This window comes from Cibotium barometz, chromosome 44, assembly GCF_041138505.1.
Source record: "Cibotium barometz isolate CiBa-2024 chromosome 44, ASM4113850v1, whole genome shotgun sequence".
Lineage (NCBI taxonomy): Eukaryota > Viridiplantae > Streptophyta > Polypodiopsida > Cyatheales > Cibotiaceae > Cibotium > Cibotium barometz.
Genome location: NC_141089.1, coordinates 10,050,886 through 10,070,814, shown reverse-complemented (window position 1 = coordinate 10,070,814; position 19,929 = coordinate 10,050,886). Strand labels below are relative to the sequence as shown.

Below are 19,929 nucleotides of genomic sequence, written 5' to 3'. Positions count from 1 at the left end.
GAGCATCTAGTCTTCCAAATATGCTATGCTGTGATACTAGCAATACTTTCCCAGGTGGTGTCAATACTCGACAGAGGTGGTGTGTATCGGAACTAGGGGATATCATGAAGCAAATGTCTCTGAACTATGCTCCTACAAACAAGAATAACACGATGTGTCGCCCTGCCCTCAAAAAGAAGTTGTGCACCAGATTGAGTAATATAAATAGAATCATTCCTCAATCTGCCCAAAAGCTGGGCTATAGATACCCAAATCCTATGTGCTCCTTTGTACTCCCATAAGCAATGATACACTGTCTCAGATGGAGGGGGGCATATAGGACAAAAGAGATCCACGTCAAAAATAGATCTCCACTGGTTGGTGGTGGGCATGGGCAACCCACCGTGTAGAAACAGCCCGAAGAAGTGGAAATCTCAATGGGGGGTGTAACGTCCTATGCCTCCCAATGAGGCCATTGGGAGGCCTAAGAGTGGAAACACTCTTGGTTTGTCCAAGCATGAGCAACCTAATGTTACACACAGTGAAGGAAGGTATGCTCCTATGGGGTTAGTCACATCAGAGAGAAAGTACATTGGCTGACTTTGGCTGACTGAAAGTTACAAACGATCAACAATCAAGGAGGAAGCCCGAGTTAACATAAGACTCTGCTATTCCCCAAGCGTTGGCTGTCTCGCACAGAATGGCCTTGTTAGGCTGCTCGACTGCTGAAGAAGGTTGAATAATTGCTATGAAACTGCCGAAACCTGGACCCCTGATACGATCAACAAATTCCCTCAAGATAGTAGCTCTACCCTTGCACGCAGGAGTCCACCATCTTACCAAGTTTATTCTCAATGCCGACTATCAGAAAACCATATCTCACGGGATCAAATGAACTGAGTTGAGACAAAAATAAGTGGTATGATTAATAATGCAAGACACTAAATAAACCTGACAATGAGGAAGTCCACGGTAGGGGCGGGTGTGATATAGCATTGCAGAATGCAGATACAGAACAACATTACAATAACTAAAAGCCTCAGTCTCACAATCTGCCTTACATTCACAAAAATCAGTCAATTCAATGATCTATAGTGAAGCTTGATCACTATGCAAATTCCAGGCTTTTTGTGGATGCCTTCCATCTCCCCTACCAAAAAGCATAACCTGATCATATATCTCACACAAGGTTATGAGCCATCCACTCGAGCAGAAGCCCATTCATGTACAAACAAAATCGGCTTATGTTTAATTCCCCTCTTCACAAGCCGCAATCTGCTGCAAAACAGAAAAAATAGCCTAAATAAGCATGGATGCAGCCATTTTGCATCCGATTAGTCTTCCAAGCATGGTCTCACAAAGGTTCTCCTCCACCAAACCTCGAATGCTCTCTGTAGATTAGGGCAGTCATCCCCATTGTTGGAGAAGCGATCAAACCATGCCAACAAGATGCTTTGTTGCTGCTTCAAGGGAAGGGTAAGAATGGTTTGGCTTATGCCATCTTCGACAACATTCTTGTCCATGCCTTTGCAACACCGCTGCATCCAGCTAAAATCATCAACCAAGGGAGGCAGCCAAGTCTGTAACAGCATATACCTCACCTCTACTGGGCATAGTACCTGCCCTTTTCCTATCGCCACAAAAAGCCTTGCTGTCAGACGGCTCACTTCAAATCGAAGCATGGTGGCAATCTGTTTATGGACACTTGCGAGCTCCGACTGATGGGCCCACATCTTAACGAAGTCATTGGCTATGTGCCTCTCAAGGAGGATTTCCAAAAGCCAGTGCAAATTGTCTGCCTGGTGGGAAATTTGAGCTACCAGTGTACCTCTGTCTTCATTCCCTTGATTCATAAAGTCAGTTTTTGAAGCTTGCAAGAAGAATACTAGCAGAGCATCAAAGCAAGTAGTACATGCATGGTACAAGCTCTCTTTGCTCAGATCAATGCAGTCTCTATTTTGAGACACGTTCTCCCGCAGCATCTTGGAAACAAGTGCCTTCATTTCCCTCCGAGCTTTGTTGTCTTTACCTTTGATTACTGTTTCAAGAAGACGAACGAGGGTTTCTTCTGAACCGCTACCCTCCTCAGTATTGAGCCGTTTTAAAACATCTGCAGCTGTAAAACTTCCAAGCTGGAGTTGCCCAAGGACAGTCCTTACTTTATCTTCTTCCTCTTCTGCCCATGGTGCAGCTTCCAGATACTCCAAGCAAGACACAATGCAAGCTTCAAACAATATCAAGGCTGCCACCTGAATATTTAATCAAAACAAACAAGATATATTACCCTGGAAACCTGTTGAAGGCAGAAAATAAAAAGCATTTCAGGTAAACTTCAAAACGCTATACAGCCAGCATTTGTTTAGAAATTAGATAGCTACTGATGATAAAAGCACAGCCCTTCAATCATTCAATGACATGGTGAGGGGGTTGGAGTCTCAACCAAGAGGTACCCACTAGCTGCAGCTGGATGCGTCATTGCAAGAGGGTGGGTGCATGCATGGGTATGGGTATGGGAGTGTAAATCTTCAAATAAAAACACAGCCCTTAAATGACACAAGGCAGTACCTGTCAAAATGCACAGCAGAAGACTAACGCACGTAGGAGACGCATCACCATCGAGCTCCACGAACACCCCCAACAGATCCCTCCACCGGGCTCCCATTTGCCGGTGAGCTACCTCCCAAAACACCGGCCGGAGGAGATGATTATGACAAGGTGCCACTCTAGCCTATATATGGCTCTTCAACTTCCCATGCTTCCACTTATGGGATAATCCAAGGCACCTTCTAGCCATAGATCACACGCTCGAAATCGCCAACCTTCCAACAGTACCAGTCTTGAATCAGCTGGCCTGTTAGTTACCCTAAACTTGCCACCTAATCAAGGATAAGCCATGTCCACGTGTGTGCATGTGACATCCCCTCCGGCTAAACTTGATGACGGGATTCCATCCTTTGACCTTTAACTGGATGACTGTCATCATCCCTTTTCTGCACATGAACTCCAAAACTTGTCATCCTTCCTTCCTGGCAACCTTGACTGAAAACCCTGCCATTCCTCAGATTCCACTCCACATCTGATGTTGAAAACTGTGCATTTGTTCCACTTGGGCCCCTTGCCTACAATCCTTATCCCTTAACACAGCGATGGTCTTCTTTCCGAGGGTGATCATGTTAGAAGTCATCTCCTGTCTTTATGTTGACACCAGGGCCTTTGTTGTGGGTGTGCCCGCCCTTGTAGGTGTTTTCTCATTTTTTGCTCACTCCCCGTTATTTTTTTTCCCCATTTTTCCTATTTTTTCTGTGGCATGGGAGGCAGTCTTGTAGTGGCAGGAGGACCTTGATCTTGGCCGACTACATCTGTGTATACACTGGAGGTGGCCGACTGTTTTGCACAGGTCGTGGACCTTCTTGATGCTGGCCGACACCCCCTGCTGCTGGCCGACTGTGGCAGGCTGATTTGCTGGACAGCCACTTGCAGGTGTAAGTTCTTCTTTGTTCCCACCCACCCACCCTTTTTCAGAGTACATCCCCGCAATGGCAGATCTGTTAGAGATGGCCGAGAGGCATGTGAAGATCCCTACACTCCCCACGTTCCCGGGGACCATCAGTTGGACGGGAACAACTACGGCATATGGAAGGCTATGATAGAATCTGTTCTGGAGTTTTATGACATCGCTGATTTCATCATTGTTGGGGTTCCACCGCCGGAAGTAGAGGAAGGGAAAGTTACCGTCGATCCGAAAGGACTGGGAGGCACAAGCACAGATGTGGGATCGTGTCAACGCTAGGGTCCGTTCGTTTATCTTCCTCAACTACACACCGCAAGTTATCAATCATGTAAAGCATATGACGCTGGCCAGAGGTATATGGCAGCATTTGGCTTCTCTTTACAATAGGGTATCGCCCATGAAGAGGATTTCCTTGGAAGTACAGATGCGGGTTATGAGCCCTGCAAAGTCGTTGACGATGCAGGAGCATATTAACAAGCTGCAGGCCCTTCAGCAAGAAGTTCTTCAGGCTGGGAAGGAGATATCGTCAGAGGACATGGCCATAACGTTGCTGTCGCATTTGCCCTCTCAGTACTCAGCTTTTTACTCGTCTTTGATTACCAGTGGCAGGCTCAACACCATCACGTGGGAGGAGCTTGTGCCCATGGTCTTGGACCAAGAGGAACGATTCACGAACCCTCCTCAGGGTGGAGGTTCAGAGGCCTTAACTGGCCAATGGTCGAAAGGCCGTAACACGGGCAAAGGGAAGGCTTCATCGGAGAAGTCTTCTCAGAAGAAGTCCACCGCTGACCGCGAGAAACTAAAGGCAAAGAGGACCTATAATGATTGTGGCGAGAAAGGCCACTATTGGAGACAGTGTCCCAAGCGGAAGATCGAGAAGGGTGAAGATTCCTCGACAACAATCATGAAGACTCCGGCTTTTGTGCACCTGGAGGTGATGGACACCGATGTTTCATTTTCTTCAAGCAAGGAGGAGGTTGGAGGATTCTCCGCTACGGATACTCGGGAGTGGATTCTAGACAGTGGTGCTTCCAAGCACATGACTCCTTCCCGTTCAGATTTACAGGATCTCTGCAGGTATTATGGTCACATTCTTACTGGGGATACATCCACTATCCCAATTCACAGTGAGGGCAGGTTGGAGATAGTTCCCGATGGGCAGAAGGGGAGAGCATTCCTCCCAGGTGTTGTATGTTCCGTCACTTGGTTTTCATCTGTTGTCAGTGCATCAAGTTTGCAAGACTGGCGTATGGGTGGAGTTTGATGAGCATTTTGTTGCTCTCCGAGACAAAGCAACAGGCCAGGTGGTTTGGGAAGGCAGAGTGGAGAATGGAGTTTACAAGCTTTCAGCACTCTCTCTCCCAGGTCCTCAGTTTTGTGATGAGTGGCAGTCTGGTAATGGCCACTTAAGTGTGGATACGCTGCAGGTACAGGCTTTCCGGGACCAGATGGTGGATAGCTTCCCAGTTGATGGCAACAGTTGGCAGGAACTTTCCAGTAATGATGTTGGTGGTTCTTGTGTTCATCAATCAGAGGAAACTGAACAGGTAACTTATGCTCTCATGTCTCGTAGTATTCGGGACAAAGAAACTCCTGGAGATGAGGATGTTCTTTCCACGGGGACCTTTCGGAAAGCCAGGCAGGTGGCAGTTGATTACTTGCAGAAGGAGGTGCATACTCTAGGCTTTTTGGTTCCGGATTCAGAGGGGGTGGTTGACAGGTTTTAGAAGGCCTTGCGTGGTCTTCGGCAGGTTTCCAAGACTTGGCTTTGCACCGTAACAGGTGTTGATCCTTGTGAATAGTGTGATGCCTCTTTGACTCGGAAGCAAAATGGTTATTGATTTGGTTGATGGACACCAGATTGGACATGAGCTTCCGGATGAGGCAGTTGAGCTCATGGTTGCAAATGACTCTTTGGGAGACAGGATTGCATATCCTGTGGTTTCTACGGCATCATGCGAAGGATCATGGACTCTTTTACAAAGGAGGGGGGATTGATGGATGGAGTCCGACTCCACGGTTGGAGTGACTCAGTTTGGGGACGAGATCCGGACACGAGGAGATCTACTTCAGGCCTAGGAGCAGTTTTATGGAGCAATAAAAAGCAGTCATCTTTTGCCTTGTCGTCGACAGAGGCAGAGTAACGGGCTGCTTGTGATGCTGCTTGTGAGGTGGTGAGGCTGCAGAGGTTGCATTGCAAGATTGGGCTTCCACTGGAGGAAGCCATGGTCATCCAGAGGCACTTTGTTCGTGAACAGATCGTTTTGCTCATGACATCTTGCTAGAGTTCTGTTCGACGGAGGACAGTTCGGTGGACCTCTTCACACGAAGTCGCTATCTCAGATTTGCTCAGGCGGCACCCCAGCTCCTTGTGGTTGGTTTCACAACCAGGAGCTGAGAGGGGGTGTTCGAAGTCATCTCATGTCTTTATGTTGACACCAGGGCCTTTGTTGTGGGTGTGCCCGCCCTTGTAGGTGTTTCCTCATTTTTTGCTCACTCCCCGTATTTTTTTCCCCCATTTTTCCTATTTTTTCTGTGGCATGGGAGGCAGTCTTGTAGTGGCAGGAGGACCTTGATCTTGGCCGACTGCATCTGTGTATACACTGGAGGTGGCCGACTGTTTTGCACAAGTCGTGGAACTTCTTTATGGTGGCCGACACCCCCTGCTGGCCAACTGTACATTTCAACAGGCCGACTTTGGAGCCATTTGGTCCTGTCGGTTGCCCTACAGCAGGACGACTGCTATTTGGAGGCCATATAAAATGGCCCCACAGCCCCTTGTGTCACGTGCATCCCGCACTTGGATGCCACGTAGACATTTCTATACAGAAGGTGCAGGACCTGGGATGGTGAATTGGTCCCATGTGAGCCCAGTCCGGGAACGAGTCAGCCAGGGATCCATCTCAGTCGTCCGAGGTCAGGTGTGCATTGTCCTGCACATGAGTCCGAGGCATAGTCACAAGGGACGGGGGACGGTGACGGGGGACGGGGACGGGACGGGGGACGGCCATAAGTAGGGAACGGGAACGGGGGAGGGAACGGCACTCAAAAAATACTTTTTTTTAAAATTTTCTACTCTGCACTTATTCTACTTTGGAAGCACATCAAAATGAGCACAAATTTACACTAAAATGCTAAGATTTTGAGTCATATTAATAATTAAGTAGATACAAAATGAGTCATGACTCAAGAGTCAGGACTCAGGAGCCTTAAGGAGGCAAAATACAAGGACGGACTCAAATGAGTCAATGACAAAAAAGTGCTGAAGACTAGAGACTAGAGGCTAGAGCTAAGTAGTAAGGCCCATGAATCATGATCCATGAATGATCATCCACGTGAAGTGCTCGCCTCATGGTCATGGGTAGCTTGTGCGGCTGCCAAAGAAGCATCAAGCTCATCCTCAGTCTCATCCTCACTGGCATGCTGCTCCTGCACCTCATCCTCCCGTTGCTCTTCTTGTTGATTCATCTCCCACTCGGTGAAGGAATCTACCTTCTTGGTCATGCTCTTGCAAAGCATTCGCAAGTTCGCGCTGACGAAGACAAGGTCATTGGCACGCTCTACCCCGAGTCGGTTCCTCTTCCTAGAGGCAATGTGGCTGTAGGTACTCCAAAGTTGCTCCAAGCAAGAGGAGCTGACGGCCTGGCTAAGTATGCGGATGGCAAGCTGCTGCAGCTCCTGTCCATCTGAACCAAAGTCCTCCCACCATAGAGCAGCACCAACTTTGGAGCGGTCAACCTGTGCATCATGACAGCCATTGGAGCCATGAAACGACCTGTACATCGAAAGCTGGTCCCTGATCTTGCGCCTAACCGATGCATCAGGCACAAGACGATCCAAGATGATCCTCCATCCAGCGCTCACCTCCCGGTCGCTCTCCTGCTTGTTGCCTTGGAATTCTGGGTCCACCACATAAGCTGCTGCATGCAATGGAGAGTAGTAGGAATTCCACCTTCCTAGACACAAGGCATGGATCTCCTCGTATCTGTCTTCGTCAGGCACGAAGTCTTTCAACTTCTCTATCATGCGATCCATGGCCTCGTAGACCTTACCTATGCATGGTTGAAGATGGCTTGCCGCTTGACTCTTGAGCCTTGAGGAGTGAGAGAGAGAGAGAGAGAGAGAGAGAGAGAGAGAGAGCCTTGAGGAATGAGAGAGAGAGAGAGAGAGAGAGAGAGCCTAGAGGCTTGGAAGTTGGAAGAGTCAAGACTCAAGAGGCTTGAGGGAGAGGTGAGAGCCTAGGCCCTAGAGCTTGGAACTTGGAAGTTGGAAGAGACTCGAGAGAACTTGAGAAGATTCTGTGTGTGGCAGCTTGTAGCCTTGTAGAGGTGGGCTCTTATATAGATAGGCAAGAGAGAGAGAGGGCCAAGGCCCAACAGCCATAAACGGCTAGTAGAGCCCAAGCCCAACAGCCATAAACGGCTACAGTGGCAGGCACGCGGCAGGCAGGCGCAACGGCTATCTGCGGGCGCAGGCGCAACGGCTATCTGCCGTCCCCGACAGCCGTCCCCCGTCCCTGCGCCGTCCCCTGCGCCGTCCCCGGTTTGAAACGCCAGTCAGGGGACGTCCGTCCGTCCCCGTCCGTCCCCGTCCTTGCACCGTCCCGTGTCGGCGTCCCCGCGTTCCTAGGCACCGTCCCCGCCGTCCCCTGTGACTATGGTCCAAGGTCAGGTGTGCACTGTCTTGCACATGAAACAGTGCCAGTCCGCGCTGTGAGTCTCCCTCTAGAATGATGTCAGTGGTTCTGTGTATCTGGTATGGTACCGGATGCCAGATCACTGAATAGACTATGTTTAGGACAAGGGGCCAGCCCATAGGGCTACCCCGGAGCTTAGTATGGGCATGGGAATGGTGTGAAACCATCCCCATGTGGGCCAAGAAGGCCCAAGCTGAACCCACCAGCCATGGAGGGGCTGTAGGACAGCCCTAGGGCACAGATAAGGCAATCTCCAAGAGATTACAGCCTTTATATGGCTGTAGGGCATGTATGGGGCAGCCCATACAGGCTGCCCAGCCCTAGGATTGTGGACAAAAGTTGTGTCCAGTCAATCAGAAGCAGGCGCATCACTTTCAGCCTGTTAGGAAAAAAAGGCAGTATTTTTTGGGATTTAATTCAGCATTTATTGCTGAATTTTCACCAGTCGTGGGACATTGCCTGTTTTTTCAGCTGGCCGACTGCTCCTGAGGAGGAGTATAAATAGTGGAGGCCATAATCCCATCATTCATCTCAGTATTCACCAAGTGCTCAAGCCAATCAAGGGCCAGACAAGCCAAGGAGATTGCTAAGCAAAGGGGTGGACTTCTGAAGGTCAAGGGCAGGGATATTCCAGCCAAGAAAGGTCAAGTTTTCTGTATTTGTTTTCAGATTTACATCATTCTAATAAAGCAAATACACCATCCGTGGTGGGGGCCCTACAGAGGGTAATTGGGACCCAATACTTTGTCCTCTCCATCTCCCCCTTCTCTCTCTATTTTCTGCACATCTCCTTTCAGTTTGTGCGTTAATTTCCGTCGCGAAAAGAGTGCTGATTTCTGAGTTTTGAAGTACCGATCCTTCTCCGAAGCTTCCGCATATTACAGTGGTATCAGAGCCTACTTCAAGGATAAAGATTCAGCAAAGAAAACCAGAAAATTTTTCTCGCTCGTGTGGTTGGTTTTTAGACACCGGTGGACTACCCCTTTCGGAGTGACTCTTGTCCCTCGAAGGACGGTCGGTTTTTAGCCTCCGGAAGCCTCCGAAAGTCTCCCACACAGGTAGTGGATGGTCAGATTGCGTTCCGGAAAGGAATTGCATTTTCCCCCTATGGCGAGTTTCGGTGACGAGAGAGAACCAGAACCATGGGACCAGAGTGCACCAGGCAGCCCAGCTAGGGCACCCGGCTTGAGTGTCACAGACATGTTCCAGCACATGATGCGAGCAATCGCAGACCAGACAGCCAAGTTGGATGAGCAGATCTTGGCTCTGGAGGAGCGTTCTCGTCTCCAGCGTCGCGTTTTCCATCTCCTCCTCCCTCTCCTTACGTATCCCAGATACCAGATCCTCGTCACAGGGACCCTCTCGCTGGGTCACAGCCGCAACCAAGCTCCTTGCTTGAGATGCAGATGCGTGCATTGGAGATCCGACAACGAGAAGACGACGCCATGCGATGCGTGGAACACGAGCGTTACCTCAGAGCTTTGGACGCCAGATTGACACCGGCGGCGCCCTCGAATCATTTTCCCAAGAAAATGAATTTCAGTAAGTATAATGGTAAACTCGATCCCACAACTCTTTATTCATGGTTACATCAATTTGAAGCTTACTTTGCCGCAATTAGGAAAACAAACACTGACAAAGTGATCTTAACCAGTTGGTACTTGGAAGGTGAGGCCATTCCTTGGTGGACTCAGTGGGCTCATGCCCACACCAGAGCAGGTATGGCAGCTTATGGGTGGGACGAGTTCGTCCGCGACCTTAAACAGCGGTTTCTACCGCCCCACTACCTTGAGCGACTCGAAGACGAGTTCAGGGAAGCGCGTCAGAACGCGCAACCAGTCCTTCAATTTGCCAATAAAATTTCGACCTTGTGTCTGCAATTAGGCTTATCTGATACGGACAAGAAAGGGCAGTTTTTGTATGGCCTAGACACGCAAATCCAATGGGAGGTGCGTATGTTTAGGCCAGCCACCTTGAGAACGCACTCTCCCTTGTGCAGAGTGCAGAAATGAAACACAATGGTGGCAAGCCCAAGACTTCCCAGCCGGCTTCTCCCAGGGCTAACACCTCAGGAGGGCAAAAGCCAAAACCAGACGGGGTCTTCCCCGGGACAAAGCCCGGGAGCCTCTGGCTCCAAGAACTCGAACAATGCATCTAAGCTTACTCCAGACCAGAAAGCGGAGGCAGGCAAGACAAGTGGCAAGTTGAGTGCTGAGGAGCTTTCTCAGTACAAGAAGGAGGGTAGATGTTTCTTTTGTCACACAAAAGGACATACTTCTCGGGATTGTCCGAAGAAGCCTCCAAAGGCCGCCACCGCCTCCACAGCTTCCGTGGTGAGCACAGCTCCCACACAGACCCAAGCAGCTGCCCCTAGTTCTTCAACCCCCGGTGCTTCAGTTGGAGCAATTATTAGCCGGGAGCTCGAAGATAAGCAGAAGGGCGCCCATGACCAGGAGTATGAGCGCAACGAATTGCTCAAGTCCTTTGGCTACATAGGTGGCCAGAGAGTCGTTGTCTTGTTTGACAACGGCAGCACGGAGGATGTGGTCACGGAACAGGCTGCTAGGCATGCCCGTTTCGAGCTGACTCTGGTGGACAAACAGGTTGAGGGTTTTAGCACAGCTATGACAACGAGCGTCAAGTATGAAGCTCTAGGTGCTAAGTTAGTGATTCAGGGCATAGAGTTTGTGCGTGACTTTATGGTTGCCCCTCTTGTAGGAGCAGACATAATTTTGGGTATCCAGTGGTTTCACAAGTTTCTTCCTGATGTCGAGTGGGACAAGCACACGTTCCAGATCAATCGGAATGTGTCAAACACCCCGGTGACCATTAAGTGTGAGCCAGGTATTCCAAACTTTCCGCTCATAAGCCACTTGCAGGCTAAGCGAGCAGTCAGGAAAGGCGCACAGTGTGCGATGATTTGCATCCAGACAGCCCAGACGATGGCCAGTGCTTCCGAGAAGTACTCGGTTCTCCATGAAAAGTTCCAGAAGATTTTTCTTCGGGACAGCCTCCCTCCCCAGCTCCCCCCGTCCATACCGGAGGATCACAGGATTGACCTCCTCCCAGGCTCGGAACCCCCGAGCAAGTTTCCATATCGCCTTTCTAAGGCAATGGAATCGGAGTTGGACCGCCAACTCCAAGAATTGTTGCAAGCTGGCTTCATCCGCCCCAGCGTGTCGCCATTTGCAGCACCGATCTTGTTTGTCAAGAAGAAAGATGAGTCTTCTCGGTTGTGTGTCGATTATCGTGCACTCAACAAGCTGACTATCAAGAGCAGATTCCCGATGCCAAGAATTGACTATATTCTCGAGAGGCTGAATGGAGCAAAGGTGTTCTCAAAACTGGATTTAAAGAGTGGGTACCACCAGGTACGGATTGTAGAGGGGGACATTCCCAAGATAGCCTTCCGTACAGAACGGGCCCACTATGAATTTGTGGTCCTGCCATTTGGTTTGACGAACGCCCCAGCTACATTTAACCGCATGATGATGCGGGTTTTCCGGGGGTTGATTGGAGAGTGTGTGTTCATATTTCTGGACGACATACTCATATTTTCAGCTACAGTTGAGCAGCATGACATTGATGTGGAGAAAGTCCTTAAATTATTGGAAAGCAATAACGAGCTCTATGTCAATGAAAAGAAGTCGGAATTTTATCTGTTCCAGGTACATTACTTGGGATATATAATTAGTGCTGAAGGCATTCGACTTGATCCGGCTAAGGTGGCCGAGATTGTTAACTAGGAAGTACCTCAGACGGCTTATGACATTAGATCATTTGTGGGTATATACCAAGCATATTTTCTCCACATTGACAAGTTTTCTGATCTCTCGGCAAATCTCACCGATCTGCTAAAGGGGGTGAAAACCAGAAGGCAAAAGATTCGAATGACTCCACAAGCGTTGGAGGCATTCCAGAACCTCAAGGTGGCTTTGTCAGAAGCGCCTTGTTTAGCCCTTGCCTCGTGGGACGAACCATTTCAAGTGATCACCGATGCGAGTAACATCGCAATTGGAGGTGTATTGCAACAGAATAGTCATCCAGTAGCTTACATGTCTCGTAAGTTACTGGCCGCCGCCAAAAAGAACTACTCAGTCTATGATCTTGAACTCCTAACAGTTATATAGGCCTTGAAACATTGGAAACATTTCCTGTATGGCCGTGACTTCGAGGTTCGCACTGACCATCAGGCATTGCGCTGGATTCAGACAATGCCAAGTGCACAGTGGAGTGATCGACAAGACCGCTGGAGTCAGATATTCCAGCAGTTCGGTGGTATGATTGAGTACCTTCCAGGAAAGGCCACTCCAGTGGCCGATGCTTTGAGCGGGAAGGGACAAGTATCTACGATTCAAAGCACTAGACTTGACCTTGTTGGTACAGGACTAGAAGACATGAAGCACACGTACGCGGATTCCGAGGAATTCGGTACTCAGTGGGAACAGGCATTGGATGCCAGGACCATGCCATTTTCTGATACGCGATGGTTGGCTTTTCTACAAAGGCCGACTATGTGTCATGAAATCATTCTGGGCAGCTCTTCTCCATGATGCCCATGACACCATTACAGGTGGTCATAGGGACATGAATTCGACTCTGGAGAAATTAGAACGGCAATACTATTGGCCAAAGATGAGGCGTGATGTGTTTACATATGTACAACGCTGTGACATTTGTCAAAAGGTGAAAGCTCCTCGTGGAAAGAAGATAGGGTTGTTACAGCCCTTGCCAATTCCTGAGGGTCCTTTCCAGGACATTTCAATGGACTTTCACAAATCTCCCTCCCAGTCCGAGTAAGCGTAATACGCAGTGTTTAACTATTGTTGATAGGTTCAGCAAATTTGTTATGCTTATTCCGTGCAGGGCCAATGTGACCGCCGAGGATGTTGCCCAGTTATTCATTCGGCATTGGTACCCGATTGGCGGGATTCCTAGAACCATAGTGTCAGACCGTGATGCCAAGTTTACCAGTCATTTTTGGAGAACATTGTTTGATAATTTTGGTACTAAGTTGAATTTTTCCAGTGCATTCCACCCACCACAGACAGATGGCCAGACAGAGATATACAACCAGTTGGCCTTTGATGTGCTGAAGTGTTATGTCCACGATCAACAAGGTAAGTGGGAATCGTTTTTGCCTTTAGTTCAAGCTGTTTTGAATGACTCTTTTTCTTCAGCTATTGGCAGGACTCCATATGAGGCTGCGACGTGCGTTTGGAAGACCTTTCCAGTCGTTGTTAACCAGGACTTCGTCTTCAGTACCGGAGGCGAACAGAGTGACGGAGTCTTACCACGAGATCCTAGAGTCAGTTAAAGACAGATTGGCTAAAGCGCAAGAGGCCTACACTCGACAGGCCAATAAAGACCGAAGGGATATGAAGTTTTTGGAAGGAGATTGGGTGTATCTTCGGATTATGAAGCAAAGATTGAAGCAAGTGGGCAAGCGATGCCCAAAGTTGTCTTTCAGGAGCTTCGGACCATTTCCCATCCGGAAAAAGATTAATGAGGTGTCTATGCAGTTAAAGCTACCTCCGAGTTGGACTATGCACGATGTATTTCATGTCAGTTGGCTAAAGCCATATGCAGGTCCACCCCCTTCAGAGGTCAAAGACGAAGCGGAACCAGATATTGTGGATGAAGCAGAAGTAATGGTTCCAGAACAGATCCTTCTGCACCGTTTCAAGCATGGCTCAGTACGACAGTTCCTCACGAAGTTTCAGGACCGAGGAACTCATGAAGCGGTATGGCTCGACAAAGAATTTTTCGAAGACTATCCGACATTATTGACGGATTATTTGGAGGCTATGCAGCTTCCGTCAAGTTAAGTAGAAGGGGATGTCACGTGCTCCCGCACTTGGATGCCACGTAGACATTTCTGTACAGAAGGTGCAGGACCTGGGATGGTGAACTGGTCCCATGTGAGCCCAGTCCGGGACGAGTCAGCCAGGGATCCATCTCAATCGTCCGAGGTCAGGTGTGCATTGTCCTGCACATGAGTCCGAGGTCAGGTGTGCACTGTCCTGCACATGAAACAGTGCCAATCCGCGCTGTGAGTCTCCCTCTAGAATGATGTCAGTGGTTCTGTGTATCTGGTATGGTACCGGATGCCAGATCACTGAATAGACTATGTTTAGGACAAGGGGCCAGCCCATAGGGCTACCCCGGAGCTTAGTATGGGCATGGGAATGGTGTGAAACCATCCCCATGTGGGCCAGGAATGCCGAGGCTGAACCCACCAGCCATGGAGGGACTGTAGGATAGCCCTAGGGCACAGATAAGGCAATCTCCAAGAGATTACAGCCTTTATATGGCTGTAGGGCATGTATGGGGCAGCCCATACAGGCTGCCCAGCCCTGGGATTATGGACAAAAGTTGTGTCCAGTCAATCAGAAGCAGGCGCATCACTTTCAGCCTGTTAGGAAAAAAAGGCAGTATTTTTTGGGATTTAATTTAGCATTTATTGCTGAATTTTCACCAGTCGTGGGACATTGTCTGTTTTTCAGCTGGCCGACTGCTCCTAAGGAGGAGTATAAATAGTGGAGGCCATAATCCCATCATTCATCTCAGTATTCACCAAGTGCTCAAGCCAATCAAGGGCCAGACAAGCCAAGGAGATTGCTAAGCAAAGGGGTGGACTTCTGAAGGTCAAGGGCAGGGATTTTCCAGCCAAGAAAGGTCAAGTTATTTGTATTTGTTTTCAGATTTACATCATTCTAATAAAGCAAATACACCATCCGTGGTGGGGGCCCTACAGAGGGTAATTGGGACCCAATACTTTGTCCTAATACTTTGTCCTCCCCATCTCCCCCCTCTATTTTCTGCACATCTCCTTTCAATTTGTGCGTTAATTTCCGTCGCAAAAAGAGTGCTGATTTCTGAGTTTTGAAGTGCCGATCCTTCTCCGAAGCTTCCGCATATTACACCTTGTCACTTGTGTATCACTTCGGGATCTTCTTTGTGTATATAGAGCAAAGTTACACGCCTCTATCTCTCTCTCTCTCTCTCTCTCTCTCTCTCTCTCTCTTTTGCTGTTGTTTTCTGCATTGCGTTTGCTCTTGTGTTCCCAGATCTGGTCATCATCTCCGCTGCGTATTCTGACAGATCATGCCTTTGCTTCACCCTCGGGACTGTTCCTGAGAACCTCTGGTATGCCCCTTTGAGCTTACAACTCCCAAGACTGCTTTCCTGTGGTTTTGCCTGCTACCGACCAGCCCCATGACTGCTACCTTGGCTGCATTTCTTGCTATGGATCTGTGCACCTTCCTCAGACTTCTAGTGCTTATCTTGGCCGAGCCTGATGCTCTGATACCAATGTGACATGCAGAAGCCTCGACTTACTTGATCCAGCGATTAGGAACAATTAATGCAAAAGCAATGATTAGACAGAGAGAAGAGAGAGATGAACTATGTTTTCAATCTATTGAAATGATACAAAAAGATGTCTTTGACTATACAGCTTCTTTGGCCTTCGGCCTTCCAAAATGGCCTAACACCTTATCTAGACTGACTGTTGACCTGCCCCAATTGGGGATCAAACGACGAAACTAAGCCTTGTTATTTATAGGCTCATAGAATGCCCCTATACCTACCCGACTGCTGCCAACTTTCCTCTGTCTAATGGCTTAAGACCCGGCCTACGAGTCCTCTGACCATGTAGGCTGCTTCTTTGCCTGTCAAAGCTTGTTACTAACGCAAAACTTGCTGCCAAATCAGGGATTCGCAATGTCCACATGTGTGCACATGACAGTTTGTGTGGCTGCCCATACACGGCCTCTGATCCTACCTTTAGGTAGTTAGGGTAAACCATGTCTATGTGCACCCAAATGAGGGTGTGCACATGATACCCTCCTACTAAACTTGGAGCACTGGACTAAATTGACTTGGATACCTTCACTTGGCTAAGATAGCCTTCAGCCTGAATATAGCCCCTTTATCTACACTTTCCACCTTGCCTTTAACCCCTACTTGGATGTTCTGGCCCTCAGCACTTGCAAAGAATATGAAATGATTCATGCTTGGGGTTGGAGATCTCTTATATATGACCCATATATGCTAGTCGGTTTGCTACTATTGTTGTCAGTCTGCTGACGACTGTTATATTTCAGCTTTTAATCCATCGCTTTCATACGTGTGAGCATGGACAGCCTTGCTGCTGGCAGCCTGGGGGCCGACAGGGTCCCTTGAGCCTTAACAAGGTTGTCCCATGGTGTATGGCTAGCTCCAATACCCATGGGCTCTGTGGTGTCTCTTTGACAAGCCAAACATGGCTGTCCATGAGACAAACTTCTACAAAGCCTATCTCCTGACCTTGACTATGCCCGTGCATCTGGCCGGATTCCGGAAGCCTAACAAATACCCGGTACACCTCTACATCATTCCAGAGGGTTGCAAACCTGGAAATTTGCAAGCCACCTGACTTGTTAACACCTACATCAGGCAGTTGCCAAAACATAGCTACCCTAGGGCCTAACCTCTAATAAAATTGACTTGAAGATAGGACTCTTTGCTTGAAATATCTAGACTGAGGGGGGGATGATGTAAAGGGTATTGATTAGTGCCACTACATGTGATATAACGGAGGTATAAAATGGAGCCACTTACACAGCTAAACATGGCCACTTACATACGGTCCAATGGATTCCCATGGCAGCAGTATGGGTGGCACTGAATTAAGTTACACGTGGTCCAATGGGCAAGATCAACTAGGCATGGCTGGGTACCCCGATGGGCACCCTCATTTGACCATGGCATAAGTTGGAGGTGCTGAAAAAGGCTACTTGACCATCGTCCAACGGGCATCCTTGATGCAGCCATGGATCCACCTTAGAAGTATCACATTTTTCTCTTTTTCTGAGAGAGAGAGAGAGAGAGAGTTTATTTATGTGGGTGCCAGAGCTCAAATGCTGAACCTGACATAATCAGGCAAGAGCATTCCTACTCGAGGTAGAAAAGTATGACAATTTTCCTTTTTATTAAAAGAGTAAGTTTATTTATGTAGGTGCCAGAGTTCGAGCCCTGTGCTTGCAGATCGGCAGGCAAGGGCATTACCACTCCAGCTAGAGTCGGCTGGCAAGGAAAATATTGGTGATTTCCTATATCTACACACACCCTTACTTGAACCCAGGACCTCGCTATGGCAGCCCACCACGGGCAGGGGTGGCATTGAACCCAGAACCTCGCCAAGGCAGCCCGACACCCCAACCAGTCCAGAAAATACTCTCTTTTTCTCTTTCCACCAAAGTGGAGATGCTGCTGATGAGTCTGCGATAGAGCTCCTCACCCTGCTCAATTCTAATGGAAACAAAGAAGGAAAGCTGGAACAGGACCAGAGACACACCTTGAGTATGCCAAGAACTCTAGAAACGCTGTATTTGATGATCCTGGAATGAAGGTCTCGGCAATACAAGAGGTGAAGTGTCTCCTGATACACCTCCAAGTCCTCGCAATCTCCGATTTCAAGCGTGTATGGTGAGGCCAGCTGCTGCTGTTTGCACCATGTCTCTGAAAGCCGGGCGGCAAAGAACTTGCTGTGCTCAACCAGAATGCGTCTGTGCAGGTTGAGGCAGACCTCTCGTCCATCCCTCCCTTTTAAGGTAAGCTTGACATCACTGCAATCGGCATTGTTGAAGAGAGGGTTTCTGGAGCTTCCTGCGTCTGCAAGTCTGCTGGAACTTGATCTTTCCAAAGAGGGTAAAGAGCTGTTTGGAGCCACTATGGTTTTGGGTTTGGACCTGAGCTCTGCATCTCTGGACATCATGTCGAAGAGAGTATTGGACTTCGCGGGCTTGTCAGGTGGGGGGGACGATGCACACAGGAGACGAGCATCATGCCCTGGTGTGAGCTTTCTGAGTGAAGTATAAAGGGGAGACATAGTTTTGTCTGCAGAAGAAGCTATGGTTTCTTGCAGAAGAGGGGAAACCCTGCCGGGAGAGAGCCTGCGTTGCGTGCGCTCCATAAACCCTTGCTTGATGAGATTGGAAACCTCACCAGACTTTAGGAGCTCCCAAGACTTGCGAACGTCGTCGCTCTTGCTACTCCGGTGTTTCTGGCTCACATTAGGGTTTACAACATCATGGCGATGGCTATTGCGATGATGCCTGCTGTGTTCCCGATGGTGCGAGGACGTCTGCTTGCTCTGGGATTGTTGCTGCTGTATCCCTCCTTTTCTGCGGCGTCGGAAGAGAAGGAGCTCTGCAACTTGGTTTCTCTGCAGATGGGGGTGGGGTAGGGTGAGAACGGGTCTGCGGAGCTCTAAGTGAGCGATTTCTGAGAGGGTGGGGAGGGAATGGCGAGGAGGGGGAAGCTCTAGAGATGAAGATGATGATGAAGATGGTGATGATGAGGAGTGGTCTGGGCCGGAGGGAGAAGAAGGAAGGGAAAGCGGCTGGAGGGGCCCAGGAAGAGAAACACAGCACATGAAGAGTGGGGGAGACGGAGATGACGATGCGTAAGGAGGTGCTGCCGGAGAAGAGCTCGAAGCTCGCGTGCTGGTGGTGGTGGTGGCGGAGGCGGAGGCGGAGGCGGCGGAAGCCATTTCTTGGCTCACCCAAACAAACGACAGAAGAGGCGGAAAAGACGAGTGAGCAAAGAGGGAGACAACGCGGGAAAATATTTTGTTGAGTAATGGTTTCACACTATCACGTACCTTACGGAATTCCACCTCAATTTCGTAGATGTTACCCTACGGAATTCCACCTCAATTTCATAGATGTTAACCTGTCACTTGTAAGAACCTTGGAGATTGGTACGGGTGAAGTTTGGGAGGACAGAGAGGGGGTCTCATGAACGTCATGGCCTGATGCTTAACTTTCCAACTCCTGGACCAATCAAATGAACAACCTCCCATTCTCCAATGTGAAAAATGAGAAGTGCAAGCTCCTCCTCCAGATTGGAGGGCTCCTCCAATTAGCAACTGAGGATTTTTTGGTTGACCTGACACAGGGAGGAGAGAGAGAGAGAGAGAGGGAGGGGGGGGGGAGGACAAGCCCCCCAAATCCCGGCCCAAACGGGCGGGGGGAGGAGAGAGAGAGAGAGGGAGGGGGGAGGACAACCCCCCCAAATCCCGGCCCAAACGGCTCTGCCTCTCACTCGAATCGGGCCGAAAAAATAAATTTTGGGGGGGGGGAGGCATCCTAGCATTCGGTGGGGACTGGCAAATATATGGACAAGAGAGACCCCCCAATCATGACCTTCGAGTGACAAATTTGGAAAAGTAGAATTGTGTAAACACCCTCGATCTCGTATATTATCACCCAAGAGTTCGCGCACCTTGTGACTTGTAAGACTAGAGACATGACTTTTCAAAAGCCTCAATTTTTATCTTGTAACTTGTAAGAACAAAGTCTATGGTAAAGATCAAATAAGGTCTTCTTTTACAAATCATTAAGGTCTATCTCACCTCATAATGGGGGAGAGAGAGAGAGAGAGAGAGAGAGAGAGAGAGAGAAGAGGGGGGGAGGGATGGCAACCCCCCCAAATACCGGCCCAAACGGCTCTGCCTCTCACTAGAATCGGGCCAAAAAAAATTGGGGGGGGGGGGCAAGGGCAAGGAGGTTCACTACCTCATCCTAGCTTCGGTGGGGATTGGCAAAGATATGGACAAGAGAGACCCCCCAACCATGACCTTCGAGTGACAAAATTTGGAAAAGTAGAATTGTGTAAACACCCTCAATCTCGTATATTATCACCCAAGAGTTCGCGCACCTTGTGACTTGTAAGACTAGAGACGTGACTTTTCAAA

The 19,929-nt window shown here is 49.0% G+C and overlaps 1 protein-coding gene across 1 annotated transcript; it reads right to left on the bottom strand.

The window, feature by feature from the left end:
* Positions 1-880: 880 nt before the first annotated feature.
* LOC147612941 (BTB/POZ domain-containing protein At1g63850-like) lies at positions 881-18,742 on the bottom strand. Its single transcript, XM_086782217.1, has 2 exons — positions 17,527-18,742; positions 881-2,228 (listed from the first exon to the last, which is right to left on the bottom strand). The coding sequence occupies exons 1-2, from the start codon at positions 18,721-18,723 to the stop codon at positions 1,314-1,316; spliced, it is 2,112 nt and encodes a 703-aa protein (XP_086638343.1). The 5' UTR covers positions 18,724-18,742; the 3' UTR covers positions 881-1,313.
* Between the last annotated feature and the right edge of the window lie 1,187 nt (positions 18,743-19,929).

Bases quoted from the DNA above. Each gene is read 5' to 3' on its own strand.
- LOC147612941 (XM_086782217.1), bottom strand. From the start codon at position 18,723: ATGGCTTCCGCCGCCTCCGCCTCCGCCTCCGCCACCACCACCACCAGC. The intron at 2,229-17,526 runs GTGTGTCTCTGG...TTAAATATTCAG, and splicing joins GAGTTCTTGGCATACTCAAG to GTGGCAGCCTTGATATTGTT.